General features: G+C 27.4%; 1 protein-coding gene across 3 annotated transcripts in view; it reads right to left on the bottom strand.

Moving 5' to 3' along the window:
* LOC126739170 (uncharacterized) overlaps positions 1-18,879 on the bottom strand; it is a 154,315-nt gene that overhangs the window by 87,152 nt on the left and 48,284 nt on the right. For all 3 annotated transcript variants that reach the window (XM_050444730.1, XM_050444729.1, XM_050444728.1), the window contains one exon: positions 10,067-10,181. In XM_050444730.1, the coding sequence (XP_050300687.1) occupies positions 10,067-10,111 (45 nt within the window). In that variant the 5' untranslated portion in view covers positions 10,112-10,181. The remainder of the gene's footprint in view (positions 1-10,066; positions 10,182-18,879) is intronic.

The following is an 18,879-nucleotide window of genomic DNA, read 5'->3' as shown; positions in this document are numbered from 1 at the left end:
TAGACACAGCTGCTCTTATTCACAAAATTCCCAAACTACCCTCTGACACTGGCCATTTAACTCGTCGTGTAAATGATGTTCCCCTACCTATTCCTACGTCTTCCCTTACCAAAAACTCAATAATTTACATAAGTAAAAAAATTTACAATCATGTTCCTCTATGCGTTAGACATATTTTTTTCTTTTTTCTTCTCTAGTTTTGTCAACAAGTTTACCTTTATTTAGTAGTTGATTGTTTTATTTAGTTATCTTTAATTCAAGTATGTTCAAAAAGTTTTGTCTTCTTGTGTTTAATTTTGTTCATTGTTTTGTCAATTTTTGAAATTGTATTTTTGTTTTGTTTTTTTTTTTAGCTTGTAGGATGCTTGTACACAAGATTATTTTTACGTAATATAGTACATTTTCTTTCTTTTTTTCTTTCTTAAAGTTAGGCCAGAATTACTCTTTTATGTAAGAAATAAATATTTTTATTTATTATCATCAGATTAAAAAACTTTTATCTGTCTACAGTCCACGTATCTATCTAACAAATATTTTTAATACAATACTGGCTATTATTGTTTAAGCAATCCAGTACCTAAAACCTAAAAAAATCAAACTACAGTAAAGGTATTTTAACCTAAATCAGAGCACTCAAATAAGGTCTCCTAATAAAAAATCGACCCTCTATAAATAAAGCTATTAACCTAAATGTAAGTAGAACCCTAAATAAATTTAACTAACGAACTTACTTATTCTTTTACGACAATTTTTTCTTTACATTTTTATAACACTGCTCTCCTCTTAAGTTTGATCGATGATCTTCAGAGTCAAAAGATAGTTGTATGGAAATAAATAGTTAGTTAAGAGTTCACCACAATTCTAAAATAGGTTTTAAATATATAATTAAATCTTTAAATTATTTCATTCTTCTATTATATTCCATTCTACCATTTCCAATATATAATATATTGCTGCAAACAACTGGATGTTTATTACTCTGAAATATTTGTGACTCAAAGTTCAGTTCTGGAATAGCAGCTTAATCACTGATATGGAATAATATGAAATTCGTGCTACTAACTGCAGTTATCTATAGTAACAATAGTATATCCATTCTCAGTTTACTAAATAGATATTGCATCATATTCCCACTGGTCTAGACTCTTCAGCCCTCGATTGAGGCACAGTTTTATACTATCGGTACCAGCATTCAACATCTTCATACGTATTGAATTAATTAATCCTTTTTCTCACTTTTGCCAAGGTTTTACTCACTCTGAATTAAACAATTTCAAAAAATTTCTGGAACTGGAACAATTCCATTAAGCCCAGTAAGCTTTTAGTTCGGAAGATTGTGACAAATATCTTTCTATTCTGGCTTTAGAATTCAACGAGACTTCGGTTCACAATAAACGCCAAACACGAGGTGATTAAATTGATCCTACTTACTTCATGTTCCACTTTTTGTGTCTGCTAATATTAATACAATAACAATCAAGTATCTCTGGCTATTCTTTCAAAGCACTTGTAAGATCTTCTGGACAAAGCATCCTCATTTCCATGATGTTCGCCTTTTCTATGGTATATTATAAAGTCTTATTCTTTGTAGCTAGTGAAGGTACCTTGCTATAGTTTCTATAAGATTTTCCAATAGAAAAAGCCATTTCAAACATGATCAGTACTAAGAGTGAACTCTTTTTATTGTCATCGTCAGATTACAAAGCTTTCACGTGACTCTTGCCCACTATCTACTTTTAACTATTTTCAAGATAAACAGCAAAACTAATTTAAATGTGACGAAGCCTTTAAAGATCCATGCAATAATTTATAAAAGCTTGAAACACTTTCTCAACTAATAGTGATAAATCTGTGGTTAAATAATAAAACCACATACAATGTATATGAGCTTTTAAATATGTTAAGATTTTTATTCTTATATGCTTGTCGTAACGACATCTATAACATAGCGAAATAAAACATGCTACAGACATTTATGTATTGTATTATTTCATAACTTTAAAAGTAAGTATAATTAAAATGCCGATATTTTACATTTTACATGCCATCGTATAACTCCTTTAAAGCCTTCTTTTCCTCTATTGATGAAAAACTGGACGAAGTTAAATAGGTTTTAAATTGATTGAATTAAAAAAAATTGAAATTATTGACCAGTATCCATAATAAGTAGTAATTCAATTTATGTATACACCTGATAAAGAAGCACTATTTAAAAGCATTTAAAAGCTTTGATTTAAAAAGAGCAAAAAGAAGACCATCACTAGATTCGATGATTTTTCCCCAATCATACAGGGGTTCTTTTGGGGATCTTAAAGAAAAGGAAGGATCTTTTGTCTATGTTGGAGCTGATGTCCAAAAACTGGTATACTTTTTATCAAAATTTACGACTTCTTCCCCTTTAGATTCGGAATCAAAAGACTAGTATTTAAATCTAATTAGTAGTTTTAAGTAAAATAAACTAATAGTTTATCATAAATTTCTCAAGTTCATTGTTTTTTCTTTCCAATTTACCTAAATTTTACTAAAGGAATTAATTTATAAGATGGCAAAATGATATATATTTTAAAATATCCTTGAAAATAAAAAAATAATTTTCAATTCTACATACAAATTACAAAAACCTTTGACAATAACTTTAATTACCAAAGTTATATTTTACTTTAAAACTGTTCTTTTGAAAATTATAAAAAAATGACTTATATGAACACAGAAATAATAAAAAAGATCGCTGATAATAAAAGTAAGCCACTAGATAAGATAAAAGAATTCTAACCCAGGATTTACAATAAAAAAACAAAATTACAAAATGTGCTACTAAGTATAAGATCTGTTAAACTAAACATAAATAAAGCCCAAACTAATCTAAACTACAAGATAAAAGTAATGCAGTATTACAACTATGAAAATCAGTAACGTTTTTCTTAACATTTTTATAACAATGTATTATGTTTCAGGTTCTTAGAATATTGTATACTTCTAGTACATAATAATCAACATATCTTTCACTAATAAAAATTTGATGCAGGCTGGTTATTAATTGAATTTTGTTGAATGTCATGCAAATCACTTACAGCGTAAAGTTAGATATCTTAAAGAAATCTTACACCCACAAAGAAAAACCCTACACTCACCAACTATAATTTAGACTGTATTAAGGAGAAATAAATTATATTTAAATGTTGGACATCCAAGAAACCTTTTAAAAGTTTAAAACATGATAATGTTTTAGAAAAGCTGCCTGTGAAGAGTGACTTCTAAATAGCTTTATTCTAAAAGAGTGATATCAGGTTCGATATTTAATGGATTTATAATGAGACTTAAAAATCTCTGTGTGCTAATTACATTAAAGTGCTTTATGATTCACTGCTATAAAAAGTTGCGGTATTATCAGTGTAGCTTACAATTTTGCCATTTAAGTTACTTTAACATATAGAAAGTGCCAACACTTTTCCTCGAATGACATCTTAAAATATAGAACATAAACATCATAGAACACTGAACGACGCGAAAATCACTACTACTAAATACTTCAATATAATTTTAATGACTCTTCCAAGCTTCCATAGTTCCGGAAATCTAGAACGTTACCTATCAGACATTAACTAAAAATATGTACTAAAAGTTCCTCAAAACGCCAGAACAATCCTTAGCATAAAGCTTGGAATTTCATTAAAACCAGAGGTTTTTTTTTAGATTTTTACAGACCATCTTGACGTCATTAGGAGTAATTGAGCGAATGTCTATTAACTCAAAACAGACTAGATTTAGAGCTTGATTTAGAACTTGCTCCATGGGTATGTAGACACCTTTAAAGTTACTTGCAAAAGCACACAATGACAGCCTATGGAAAAAATTGTTTTTATAATTATCTGGAATTCGCGATTGTTTTCTTTTATTACTATTAAAGGATCAAAAACTAGAAGGGTCTTGCATAATAGTGATAAAATCTTGCTAGCTAGACCAATAGAATGCCGAGTAGTTGATTGCAAATTCTGTTATTGCCTGTTTGGTCATGGTCTGTTTCTTTAATTCAGGAGTAGTTATGACAATTTCATGATTTCAGTACTCTTGGAACCATGAAAAACATGTACGACATGAAATAGATTAACCGCTAATGCTCTCCTCACACTAGGAGCACGTTGGTTGTTTCACATTAGAAAGCGCCATTAGGGAAGATAACCAGTGCAGTATCGATCATGACAGTCAGATATTAAATTCAGAAAGCACCAGCAGTAACTTGACAACGTTGTCTGATATACAAACGTCGCAATAAATTCGTCGCATTTGAATATTTATAACAAATACTGCCCGTTTGTTCTTCAGTAGCTTCCAAACCAGTACCCACAGAAGTACCAAATTTGATTCACCCCACTACAATTAACACAACTCTACAATCAAAAGGATGATTTGACATATACCCTTCATACACCTCGACCAACATACTGTAAAGAAGAGCAATAGTCTTTAGTTTGAGAAGAATAGGAAAAATGTTATATGAAAAAAAGAATAAAATGAGTTCATAAGATATGAAAATAACGGGTATTAATTTAAAAACAAATTAAATTAAAATTTAAGCAGAATTGTGGCAATATGACAAAAATGATTCAATCAATTAAAATAGGCAATATCGAAAAAAAATCCGCTATTAAATCATTAATTTCCGCATGTTTTTATTTTTATTAATATATCTAATGTAACTGCAATCAGAAATATAGAAACATAAGGCATTATTGTAATAATTCAAAATTTACATACACATTAAAAATATATAATTTATAACAGACATTTTATTTAAAATTACATAAAAAAGTTCAACACGAATACCCATTTAAATAATAAATCAACAAAAATAAAAGCTACAATCTATAATATCTTTAACGTCGTTTATTGCAAATATTACTTAACATCTAAGAATTCCAATTTTGTAATGGTAAATAACGGTAAACGAGAGGTATAGGAGGTGTAAATACAAAGTTATTTGCACTTTTCAAGAAAACCGGTGGATTGCAACATACATACAGTCAGCAGTTCGCCTTGTGTATTCCGGCATGTTTACCGCGAGATGCAAATTGATATGTATTCTGGTTTATTTGCATTCCCAAGAACTACATGCTCACTGCGTAGTCTTAATAACATTCTTTTTAATGGTTGATGAATAAATTCGGTATCAAGTGGCATATGTTTATCTACTTGAATGGGTCAGATTCAGTTACTTTCGAGGATGTTTTTAAATTTAAGAATGAAAAGATATTTTGTTGTCATTTTTATGGATCGTTAAAAGAGAAAGTTATGGTATTAGGGAGAGTCTTTAGTACTCCGAAATTCTTTAGATTAAAAATGGAGTATTATTTCATTTTTGAACAATCGTATTTTTTTACTCATTTGAGTCTTTAAATTGTAGTTATTTCATTAATTATAATTGCTTTATAACTCTAGGCTTTGACTCTATTTTAATATACACAACTAGCCGAGGACTTCCTCGAGCCTTGAAATACTTATACCATTCATGAGAAGTTCATAAACAAAGCCTTAAGTTAAAGAGAGAACAACATTGCTGACGACAATGACAAACCCATTTCCCAATTCGGTATTTGTGCTGATCGATTAAATAACCCGATGGTATATTACCGCATTTGGGGATATTGTGTAGTGCAGGAGAGTATTTTTAGCAGTTCTTGTGGTATTTATTTATTCCCTATTTAATAATGCTGAAAATGATTACTGTTTTAAATAAAGAATGCTATCTTATCTATCACAAAAATATTTAAATATTTTTAAAATATTGTTTAATTTATCCAAATATCTCAAAGACCGTTCGATCGAATCATCGAATCCAGTTTCACACAGAAATATCTTATTATTACCAAATGCATGTACAACAAGGTACTAGTCATTAAAATAGCTATGAACATGTAAGAAGCTCTCTAATTAAAAATTAGTACGTTCTGAGTGCTCCACATTTTTTGGAAACAAAGAACTTACAGATATTTTGCAAAATTATTAATAATAATATTAATAAATCGTTTATTTGTCACTGTTTACATGATCTTCTTTAACTAAAACAATCCTACTTGACAAAAATGACAGAAAGGACGATGAAAACAATTTTAAAAAGTTACAAGCTCAACCTCTTGTTTCTTTAGATGATTGAATACATTTACTTACATGCTGTTTGTATCGAAGGGTGATGTTAATATAGAGCCCCAAATTATAGGAACAATCAGAACGAGGAAGTTGTTTTGAAGAAGGTGTTAAAATTAGATCTTCTCTAAGTGCTTCTTGATTCTTACCAAAAATTAAATTTTATTTTGGTACGTTAATTACTAAATTGTACTTTTAATAAATAATAGTTAATAGCTCCAGATTTGTATTAATTATGCTGGTAGCACTTTATTTTTGTTTATCTGCATACCAATGAGCATCATCATCATCATCAACATTATCTTCTGATGCAATAAACGTGTACTTTGTTAATTTCAACAAATTGTTTCCGATTTGTTAAATAATTTTTAATTAGAGAAAGTGTATGATAGTAAGATCCCACGTAGCTCAAAGTTGTACCATCGAAATTGATTTAGTAAAATGCCTTGCTGTAGTCTAACAGCACTTTTTCCATAATTTGTTGCTTCAATAATATCATCTGTAATTTCCAGAAGTGTTGTACAGCCAAAACCACACCGAAACCCTGACTGATATTCTGGTAAGATTTACGAAATCAACCTTTAAAGTACCAGATATTTATTTCAAAACGCTCTGTATAAATTATACTTTTTAGTACATTATTTAATTTAATTAACTAATAAGAGTTTTTTATTTATTTTATCTAAAACAAATATTAAATTTATATTATGTTTCTAAAATCATTTTCTCTAGATGTTTTCTTATTTTAAAATTGAAATAATACCTTCCCTAATCAGCAGTAACAAAAACATTTTAAACGTGCGTTGGTTTTTATTAAACTAGTAAATTTTCTGCTATTCAATAGTTATTTTTTAATCGTAAATTATTAAAAATCGAAAATATTGGACCTCACAAAGTGTGACATTTTGATCATCAAAAAAAATTCGATTATTCATAACTTTTCTATAGAAACTCATATACGAGAGTTTTTAAGTCAAACTAAAAAGTAAATCCAAGATCAGCTTTAAAACCATAAATTATGAGAATTTTATTTGCAATCTAGCTTATTCAAAGTTGTACATTTTAACCAACCTACATATATCATGTTCTTTCATTTATTGATATTTAAAAAAAAAAACAAAAAAAGTTTTCTATATTTGTAATACATTATATTTTGATCTTTAAAATAGCAATATTTCTCATGTATAATTCTTCAATTGAGTAGGTATTATAAGATCTGTATTCCATAATAAGTAATTTAATTTGGTACTTTAGCTAACTGGGTAATTTTATCTGCAAAAGCCGCTATTTACTTCATGATAATTACAAGATAAAAGCTGTAGAGAAAACTGTTATTTTTATAGTTAGATAATTTATAGTAAATGTAGAAATCGTTGTTGGCCATAATATTTTGCTGATTTAGATTTTTTTTTTAATAATTTAGCTACTACTATTTATAATTATGGCGGTATATTTTATTCAGAAATTACATATAAATGCACAATTATTGCATGGTGTTTTAAAAAGTGTTAAGAATTTAATTATAAATATTTCACAAGATATAAGAGGAGTTCCTTTATTTGAGCAGTTTAAAAATTGTTTAAAGGTGTGCCTTATAGCTAAATAATGAACTTTTAGTTATACATTTGGATAATAGGAAAATTTTGGTATGATAAAATGATATGGAATATCTGGTATGATAAGAGATCTCTAATATATTTAGTTCATTGCTTACTGTTTGATATTTTGTTTGTATATATATTGAAATATTTTTTATATGCATTTTTCTCATCATCTATAAAATTCGTTATTTTACAACAGTTAAAATAAAAAAATATATGTATTTTATGATGGTCTTATGGTAGTATAAACTTAAAATATCATCATTTTCACAAAAGCTTAGTCCTAAAGCTCCTTTCAACTATTAAAAATAACCTCCACCAAAATACCGAAACTAACAAACTTAAAATCGCTTTATATCAGAGGTATCGCAAATATTTTCACCCGTTGGCCCTGTGTAGAAAATACCTTTTCCCCAGGGAAGAGCTTTTGTAACTGCATCGCATTGCGCGGTTTTAGCTCCGGATCACACAAACTCACCGAATATTTTGCATTGTAACCTAGTTCAAGTGGGATCGAGCATTTTCCGAGTGGAATCATTTTGTCATATGAAATATACTGTAACATCCGTTTGTAAGTTTGGAGTGCCCTTTGGTTATTTTGTATATTTATGATAAACTTAAATAGTTTCTGGCAATTATGAACTATAGGTATCATTGTATATTAATGGAAGAAAACTATGGAGCAATTGCCGAGGGCTTCTTTGAGACTATTAAAGACTTCATTTGAGGTTTCCTTAAACCTGTCTTTCTAGTTTTATGTAGTTATTGTAATTTTTAATCTTCTTTTCGGCCCTTGAGGTAATTCTTTAGTTTAGGCTGTAAAAGGTCATTTTACTTTTATTTTTCACTTTCATCCAGGCAATTTTTGCTTTTTTTTAGTGCAGTAGAATAAATATTATATACAGAGTATAAGGGCAGTTTGTACTAAACCTAATTAAAACCAGACACCGTATAGTCCCATAAAACAAAACTTTGAATTTAATTAATTAGTGATTTACAAGTTTCATCATCTCAATCATAAAACCATTATTTCAAGGTCCATTTCATACCAGAAATTTTATATCAGAAAAAAGAGTTTTGTCCTATTAATGGATGGCATAGTTTTAAGTGGGATCAGAGGTTCAGTGGATTTATCAGGAAAACCTGTGCCGGTTAAAAAAAAAACTACAAATTTGGAAAATTAAGCCCTTATTTATTTATCAGCTATACGAAATCAACTATAGCATTACAGTATATATAAGATAGTAAAATGTTAATGAGTGGCGTATGTTAGTACATAACCTAGTTAAAACCAGAATTGAGGGTGGAGTGTCAAATCATTAGGAAAAAAAATTAAAAAGTCCAAACCTCCACTGTTTGCATTATCCTATTTTTAATACGTTTAGTGTTAAACTAAATATGCAAGTAGTTAATAATTATTTTGATCCTTTTTCAGATAGATATCGATAATTTTTTATAAATTTATATTTTTTAATTAGTTTAATATGGATACCGTGAATTTAAAAATTATTAAAATACCAAAATTGCAAAACTATTGAATCATCATTATACAAATTTGTATTCTATTTGATTTAGTTTAAATCAACTGAATAATTAAAAAGATAAAGTTATTACAACTTTTTTTGCTTGTATATGATTTCCAACACAATAATTTTATATCAAATATATAGAGAAAATATTTTAAACAAATATATCTAATTTGTTTTTCTACTAAATTTTGGTAATTTTTTTTCTCTTTTAGATAAACTGATAAATATCAAAAGCGCTTCTTTTAAAAAATTATACTGAGTTAGGTGACTAAACTTACTATCAATGCATTTTCCTATCAATAAAACTCTAAACCTTTTTAATTAGTAGGCAGTATACTGAAAAACTTTTGAAAATCTTTGTATACATATTTTATAACCGAGAATAACTTCAATTTTAAAACAAATATATATAACTTTCAAAAAAGTTTAACTGCAAATTTTCGTAGTTTGGTTACAAAAAACCACAATTTTCTCAAGCTTTAATGCAAAATGATAATGATCATTTTTTACAACTTAATGACTATAATATATTAATTGTAGGTAGTTCTTAATAGTATACAAAATGAGAAACCAATGTATCGACCGAGTCACTTGCATTTTATATTACCAATATAATTGCTAAATAAAAACTATATTCTAAGGAAATGGCTATGTGTTAATTATTATTGGCAAATTACTTTTTTCACGTAATCTAGATTTATTAGTGTGTGACGAATAAGATACGTGTGAAACGTGAAAATTACTTTGCTTGAACTAAGTAGATAGCACTATATTTTAAAAATAAATATGAGTTACCTTATAAATCCCATCGACTAGCTTTATAAGCTCTTCAGTCTCCATTTTGCGTCCTTATTTCTAACAAGTTGCCAACGGTTTTAATCAGTTACATGCCAGGGAGTACTAGGAACTTCTGTAATAAATTTGAAAAAATAGTAATTAAAATATTAGTTTAAATGCATTAACAAAATTGTCAGATTTTCCAATTTCATACATGAAAGTCCACTCAACAGATAACCCGCAAATATTATATTGTTTACGAAAGCAAAGCGGGACTGTTTCAAGTAATAACCTCTGTTTTAATGGCCATATGTCCTCGTATTCATATTTTGCGATAAATTGACGATATTTTATGTGTTGCTGAATATAAACATGGGACAGTTCAATATTTTGAAGCGCGTAATTAATTGATTTTAAATGGGGGACGTATTAGACGCAATTCTAGTTACCAATGTTTAACGTTTAATGTTTATTGGATGATTTTTTTCTTTTACATTTAATTAAATATTTATCCATTGGCTTGTTATTTTTTAATGCTTTTTCCTAATTAATTTGGAGCACAACGTAATTTAATCCGCAATTTTATACTAACGTATTAAGAAACAAATTACATTTTGGTATATCGCTTTAAGTCTGACTTAAGTCTTGGGTGCAGAAATCAATATATAAGTTACCAATAACAAATCTACATAGTAAGTTGAAAAGAGAAATATTGTCTTACTTCTCCTTATACTACGTAGAATAACACCCAAATTGCACATAGACTTAGCCAAGAGATGAGAGACTACTGGCAGGATTTGGTCATCTCATGTATTGCGACCTGCGTCTTTCGGTTATATATTTACCAATATTTAGTTATTTACCTGTTTTGCAAATAATAGGAGAAATATTAAATAATATAACTCCATAATACCAGTTATATAGAATACCAGAATAGAAGTTTCATAATTGGCTTGGGAATTCTGAATTCCAACAGAGAAATATTTTTCAAGCATTCAATAGGCTTCATTAGTTTTATTAAAGCCCCTTGAAAAATGATATTGCAAATAAATACTATTTAGAGATTTATTCAGTTCTTACTAAACTGCTTAATTCCAAGTAGTACATGGACGCCTCTATTCACTTATATCTTCAAGCCTCTTTAGTGGTTGCATTTACTTTACGAATTATGTTTCTCTGTAATTATCTTATGGTTCTGACCCTGTTGGTTAGCTGATTAAAACTCTACTTGCTAAATCATCATCAATTTCGTTATCTATCAGTAAAAGCCACATCAATTCTAAAACGTCCTGATAATGAATTTAACAAATGTTAGCATTTTAAAGCTACACTTTTCTATCTTGATAAGTGCCTTTAGATTTTTTATTTCCCTTTAAGTAAGAATCTTCACTTTCGTCGTTGTTATTTGCCTAATGGCAAAGACATTTAACTAAAATAGTTATATAATATAACTAATGGGAAATAACTAATCTTGAATCAGGAACATTCAGATATATTTAGTCTACTTTTCAGGATCTATATACTATACAAAGGGGGCATTAGATGCTTGCCAAGCTTGGTTCCGTTTTCAACAGTGCTTCCTCGTTAATAATTTTAGACTAAATATACTTTTAGTCCATAAACCTTTAAAATTTCTCCTTTACAATTCCTCTTTCAACTTTTAAAACATCCTTCTTAATGAACATTTTGCCAAGTTTCTTATTTTCTATAAAAAATAATATCACCATAAATCTATCATTCAGTTTTTATGAAGTTAGTACAACCAGTTCATGTGGTGACATCTTTTAAATTTATTTCTGTAGTTACTTTTTATATTCTTGCATTTTTGATGACATCCTTTTCGTCTGCTTAACATCTTGCGTCTTGTTCTTTTTACTGCTCCAAGCCTCCGTATTACACCCAGAAACTTTTTAAATTAAAAATAAAAACTTATTACAATTAAGAATTAATTATTATTGATATCGTAGTTGTTTGTAAATGACTATTTTTTAATTAAACCAACTTAATGAAACTACTCTAAACTACCGAACAGAAGTTTTCTTGATAATAATTCTACTAAATCCAGTTTTAAAAGTTCTTTTTCTTATCGAGCGCGGATATTCTCGATGCTTTCATTAAAGAAAAAAGGGCGGAATGCAAAAGTTTATTTAATCTTTATTGTTTAATCCGTAGGGGGAAAATCTCGACCAAAAAGGAGTCGCAAGTTGTTTTTAATTTTTATTTTGCCTTTTGTGTTTTTATAGAAAGAAATTAACACTTTCAAGATAAATATCTTAATTCTGTTACAGTTAATTAAGAAGAATAAACTATAAAGATTTGCTAAAAAGACATTCAATGTTATATTAGTAAGTGATGTAAGCGTAATTTATTAAAATATTAGTTTTTTACTTGTATTTTCACACACTTAGTCAAATAACGTCAAATCTATTTTTACTGCTAATAAGTTTCTTCTCATTCAGAAAGGAAACTGTGGTTTTCTAGACGAGCGTGGCGAGCAAATCTTATTACTTTCAATTTTTGTTTTCTCTATTTTTAAGGAATGTCTGTTAACTAGAAAATCCGAAAAACCTTGGTATAAAAAAATTATTTATTATTCCGCACATATAATAAGGAACATATTTGACTTCGCTGAACATATGTGACTTAAAAAGCATAGAAATCTTAATAAAAGGTAAGCAGATAATTAAATGTAGAATATGTGAAAAATTTTGAGGCAAATTCAAGTAAAAATTTACATGAAATGTCTAATATGATGAAATGAATTTCTTATATGACTCTTATTCATTCAAATAGAAATTTAAATAAGATACTAGCTTCATTCCACAATTAGTTTTGAATTAGCGCCATCTAAATTTAATATTTTAAAACACGTTTTAAGGTATCTGGACCTGAAAATAAAAACAAATATATACGAAATCACAAAAACAGGTTTACCACTAACCAGAACTCTTGGGAGAATGCAATAAAGAGTTTTGGTGTGTGATTTGAGTGTCACATTAAAGATTCCAGGACTAAATATGTGAATTGAGAAAAAAATATAATAAATATAACTAAATTAATATTTATATAATTATAATAAGTACAGTTTAATCAGTTGAAGAGTCTTGTAGTATTTTTAGTATTCTAAATATATTATAGAATATACTATTTGTTATATACTGATATAAGTGCATTTTCGGATATTTTTGAAATAAGTAGTTATGGCGCCATCTAAAAGTTATGCTTTAAAACATGAACTAAGGTCACTGGGTCTTAACGGGTAAACCATGGGAAAATTAAACGAAACAAAATTGACTTGAAAGTCGTAGAACAAGAATAGGTTTAAAAATGTATGGATTTCAAAATTTAATTTTCGGCAATATGCCATCGAGTAAATTATATTTGAATCGGATAAGGATTATTCTAAATAATATAAAAAGTATTACTTTAAATTTCTTTTAGTATTGCTTTAATAACTATCGCACAGTTTGAAGTAAGAGTGTAGGGTACCACATGGTTCTATTCTACATTTACTAACTTTGTCTAGGAATGTGTGGATCCGTTAGTTGATCCCTTATCACTATTAATAATTATATATATATATATATATATATATATATATATATCAAAGAAAGTACATTTTTAGGAAAGTATAAAGTGTAAAGAAGTAATGGTTGTTCTTAATTCCAAGAAATGTTTTTGTGAGATGATCTTCGAGTGAAAAGTCCTTGTTCAAAATATTTTGAACTATTATAAGTAATTTTATTAATGACAATGGAAAGACAATTAGGAAAGTAATACAATTGATTTGGAGAAGAGCATGATTTAATAAAGTATCGATCTACAATCAGACCAATTCATCGACAATAAACCTTTAATCTGTTTAGAACAATTGTGTTAATAGAGGTAAATAAATTGCAGGTATTTTTTTTATTTTTATACTGTTAGAGAAAGGCATTAATACTAGTGTCTTCAGAACATTTCCAGATTGTTAATCGTGGCTCTTTTACAAGTTCCACAAGAACTAATATTTAACGATCAATTCTTATTTTAACCAGAAAGTTAATAAAACCAAAATATTTGCATTCCTATTTAGAACTTTAAAAGTGAAAACAATGTATTATTTCAACAGTAATTTAAACTCACTTAAAATATATCTCATATAGAAATCGGGCAATCTGCAAGAAAGAGTAAGTCTGATTTAAATGAGAGGGTCCAAAATAGGTATGTTGACATATAATATATTTTCTAATAAAAAGTTTTATTTTGTTATTTTGTTCTCGATAACATAAATAGGGTTCTTAAATATTTATATAACAACAATTTCAATTTCACTTTTGCTTTCACCTTCATCTTGATACTTCTTTGTTATTCATCAAGTGCTACATCATTTATATTTATTGCAATTCTTTATGAAATCAGTAGATTTTTCAATTTAGTTAAGAGAATAATTAATTAACAAACAAATTTAAAAAAAACTTGGAATAAAATATAAGAATTTTATTACTACAATATAAATTACTAAATATTATTTATTATAAACTATGTTTGATTTTACATTCCTCAGATTAATTTAACATCTAGAAAATGCAATTTATTGATGGATAATTCAAGGACTGTCAATCAACTGTAATTATATTTTAACTCAAAATACCATTGATATTTGTATATAACTTTAAAACTAAATAGAACTTTATTGTTAGTAAACAGATGCGCCATGTTACTTTTATATTATATTCATATATAAGACAATTATATTTGTATTTTTTTAATCTTATTTATTATCTTTGCCTTACATATAATTCCTTCTTGAGTATGCAACTAGCTGAATAAATAATTGATATATGGGGTTGCTGAAGAAAATAGTAAAATTCAAGTAAAATGAGAACACAGCGTAAGTCTAAACTTGCAACGATGCTATAAATCTACGTCCTTTTTTTGAAATATATATGCCCAAGTTAGGAACTAATTCAATTAAATGAAACCCTGAGATACTGTCGTAACAGGCCGCATGATATAGGCAATATATTTGTGCAGATGTTGTTAGCTTAATGGAAATTATTTATATGTATAAAAAGTGAGAGGACAGAGTATTCTTGGGCAACAATAAATTTTGTCTCCTAATTAAGCCTTTTATTTCACTAAAGAACAACTAGTGAACTATATAACAATCGATATTAATCAGCTTATTTCAAGGTAATTCTTGTAAGTGAATATTTGCTTTAAATGTCAGTCATATACGGCAGAATAAAAATGTGCTTTATGTAGAAAGCTATGTAAATTTATTTGTACGAAAAATTTATTGAATACTTAAGACATTTAAATAATTTTATCTGGACTAAAATAACGCTGAGATTAGTTATCACGTTAGTAATAAATTGAAAATAGATAATCAAAGCATATTTACTTAAAGATACATCTAATTACAAACTAATTATTTATCTATAAAATAAATAAAATCAATTATTTTTAATTTTTTAAACACTGGTTTTTTTGAAGATAGAACAGTATAATTTAATTATTAGATAAAAAATTAAAAAAGTATTATAAGTTAAATTTAAAAAAGATTTAGTTTGCATTAATTAAAAATTTATTCTAATTTAATCACACTAAACTTGTGTATGGCATACTCTCTTTTATTACGTAAACAACTGACCTTTGGCTTAAAGATTTTACATGCAAATGTACAATTTATTTCAACCTTTAAGCGCAAGACGTAACGCAATTATTCTACGAAATCTAGGATGACTCAACCATGTTTGAAACCAGGAAACTAGTTTAAGAAGAATCTTTGGTGGAACCAACTAATTATAATTAAATCGCTCATTATTTTAATAGATTTATGACTTTCAGACAATAACTACATATTATTACTACAGAATTCTAACAGTATTTATAAAAGAAAAGCAAATTAGGTAAATTTTTCACCATACAGGAAGTCACCTAAAGTAGCAGAGCCACAAAATAGAAAAACGACACCGTTTACAGGCAATCTTAAACCGCTATTCGCTTCTTTTCTTCGCTCTTGTTGTATTCCCTTCTATCTTGGTTCTTCTTATTTTTTTTAATGCCAACGGATACTACGGTATCAAATGCCGTGTTATCAAGGTTTTGGTTTTAGTTGTCTTAGAAAATCAAGGACGCGTAATGAGAGAGAGAAATGCCCAATTGCCATTAACAGTGTCGTCGTAACGCCAAAGCAAAAGCTAAAAGAAATTAATTGTGTTTTTATTAAAAATGATGTGAGATTTTACAGGTGCTGATAGCCAGTGGAATTTTGTACTTCAAAAAAGATCAACAAATAATTTGTTTTAGATTCCTTACTTACAAAGTATAAACACCTTTTTTAAATAACTTAATTTCAATTAAAAAAAAGGAAACCAAGAAAGTTATAATTATTGTTTACTATACGTAACTAGAAATTCAAGTATTTTAATTTAAAAAATTTGTTATTATTAAAATACTTAATATATTACAGAATGAAAAATAATTACAAGAAATTTCTGGATGTAAAAAATATATAAGTTAATATTAATTAAATTAACATTAAGTAGCTAACATTATTAGTTCCTAAACAAATAATTAAACTTATATTAAAAATTTACAAAACTATCTACCAGATCTACTCTGCGACTCTGCATAAAAAACTCTGAGTTTTTATGTTTTTACTTTATTTTGTAATCATAATAAAATTTAAAATACATGGCTCTTACCTTACTCTAACATTATTTTTAATTAACTCAAGATTAATGCATAACTTAAGTGGATATTATCTTATTACATTAATTTTTTCTTAAAATAGTTGTATATTATAGAAATATCATAGATGTATTTAATTTTATAGGCAAACTACTATTTAGGAGAGTTTTTTAAAGATAAAAGAGCAAATAAAATAACTATTTTTTTTTTCATTTTTAAATTAAACTTAGGAGACAAAGTTAATTCTTCTCACCTTTCAAAAAAAGGAGAAAATTCGTAAAAGATAGCTATAAATAATTTCAGCAACAAAATTATTGTTAAAGTACGCCACTGACATGCACTTTTTAACCAATAAAGATGAATAATCGTCATGCAAGGTCGAGTATGATGTGGGTCCGTAGCAGATCTTGCAGCTTTCGTGTTTGTATGGTATTTATGGGTGCTTCCTTGTATGTGTTCTGCATTTTTACTGCTATTATGTTAGAATTAATTAGAGTTAAATTAGCAATAACCATAAATGAATAGGCCGTGATAAAATAACAGATGGATATTACAAAATAATTGCCTTCGTTTTATTAGTAAAAGTTGTATCATTAAAACGGTGCTTTTTTTCTTATTTGATAGTCTATAAAAACTATTTTATGAAGGAGAAAACTATATTAAAATGATACCTAAATATTGAAAAGCAAACAAGTATAAATTATTTGTTAAAAAATAAAGTCTTTTCTACTTAAAAAAAATTATAATTACCCTGATACTTTTCCACGCAATCTTTTTCTAGTAAACCTCATCATCTTCCATGATCAAAGTTGCTAATTATCTTTAAAGAAAATTATGTTGCAGCTGCCTGATTCTCAAGGTTTCCCGATATAATTTAGACTTGATTTGATGTAGTTCCTAGCGTCAATTAAACGAGCAAACAGGAGTAAACATAGCCATTAGTATAGAAATAAATAAGCTTAGGTAATTAACGAAAATGTATAATAAAAAATTAAATAGATTCATATGATATATGATTATTAAAATAATATTAATCAATATATATTGTATAGAGATTATGGTTTAAGTGAATATTTATTTTTATATTATGGACATACTATAAATTTCGGTATTCCATTGCAAACGTAGGAATTATATATAATTTCTGCATATAATATAATAATGTACTTCTCGGAAAAAATATATAAAATAGAAAATAAACTGTATTGATGATTATCTGATTGAAACAAAAGCATACGTAATTAGTAATGATTAAAATGAATGAAATTTTATTAAAACCTCTAGAATAAATTTATAATATTTTGTTTGTTTATGTTGAATTATAAACAAGTCTTCTTATTTAATATGTATTGTTGATTATGAAGTATTATACATAATTATATTAGATGCATTGTGACCTAACTATATCAATTTTACCATTACTATCCACATATCGTTGAACAATCGGCCCAGGTGCAATTTTGAGTTGCTTGTGCTATCAATCTTTTACTTTATTACAAATTTTACACTATTAACTAGAAGGAATACGTCATTGGCAAATTTAGTAGTCATGCTTTCTATAAACTACCTTAGCTCTACGAATACTATGAGAAAGATAAGAGACTTGCGCTTATTCCTGATTCTAGGTATCTCAAATCAGATTTCAAATGAATCACAATTTAACTGTAATGGCAGCAACTAGTTTGTTGTTATTTTAATTAAATATTCAAATTGTCAATATTGTCAAGGTAACATTACTGTCAAATTAATTTGATAAACTCCAGCTTATCAGAAATAACCAAATATTAGAATTTATGTCGAATTATTTTTAGATGTATTTCATTTAAGTAGACTTATAGAGACCTGATTGCGTCAGAGTTACATAGAGGATGGTGTAAATCTGTGACGCTATAAGAGAGCAAATTAAACCTAAACCTAAATAGAATTGGAACAATGGAGACCTAATGTTTTTGCAAAAAGAATTAGAAAATGTTTGTTATATAAGATACACTTGCAAGATACTGTATTGTAGAAAGGTACAAACGCTAAATAGAATTGTAATATGGAGTGAGTACAAGAATTCTATCTTAGGTTGAGGTGTACTTGCAAAAGAAAAAGTTAAAAAATAGTGACACCAACATGATACATATACATTTTTAGTTTATCTTTAACAC

Source organism: Anthonomus grandis, chromosome 8 (genome assembly GCF_022605725.1).
Source record: "Anthonomus grandis grandis chromosome 8, icAntGran1.3, whole genome shotgun sequence".
Taxonomy (NCBI): domain Eukaryota; kingdom Metazoa; phylum Arthropoda; class Insecta; order Coleoptera; family Curculionidae; genus Anthonomus; species Anthonomus grandis.
This window is presented reverse-complemented; position numbering and strand designations above follow the sequence as displayed.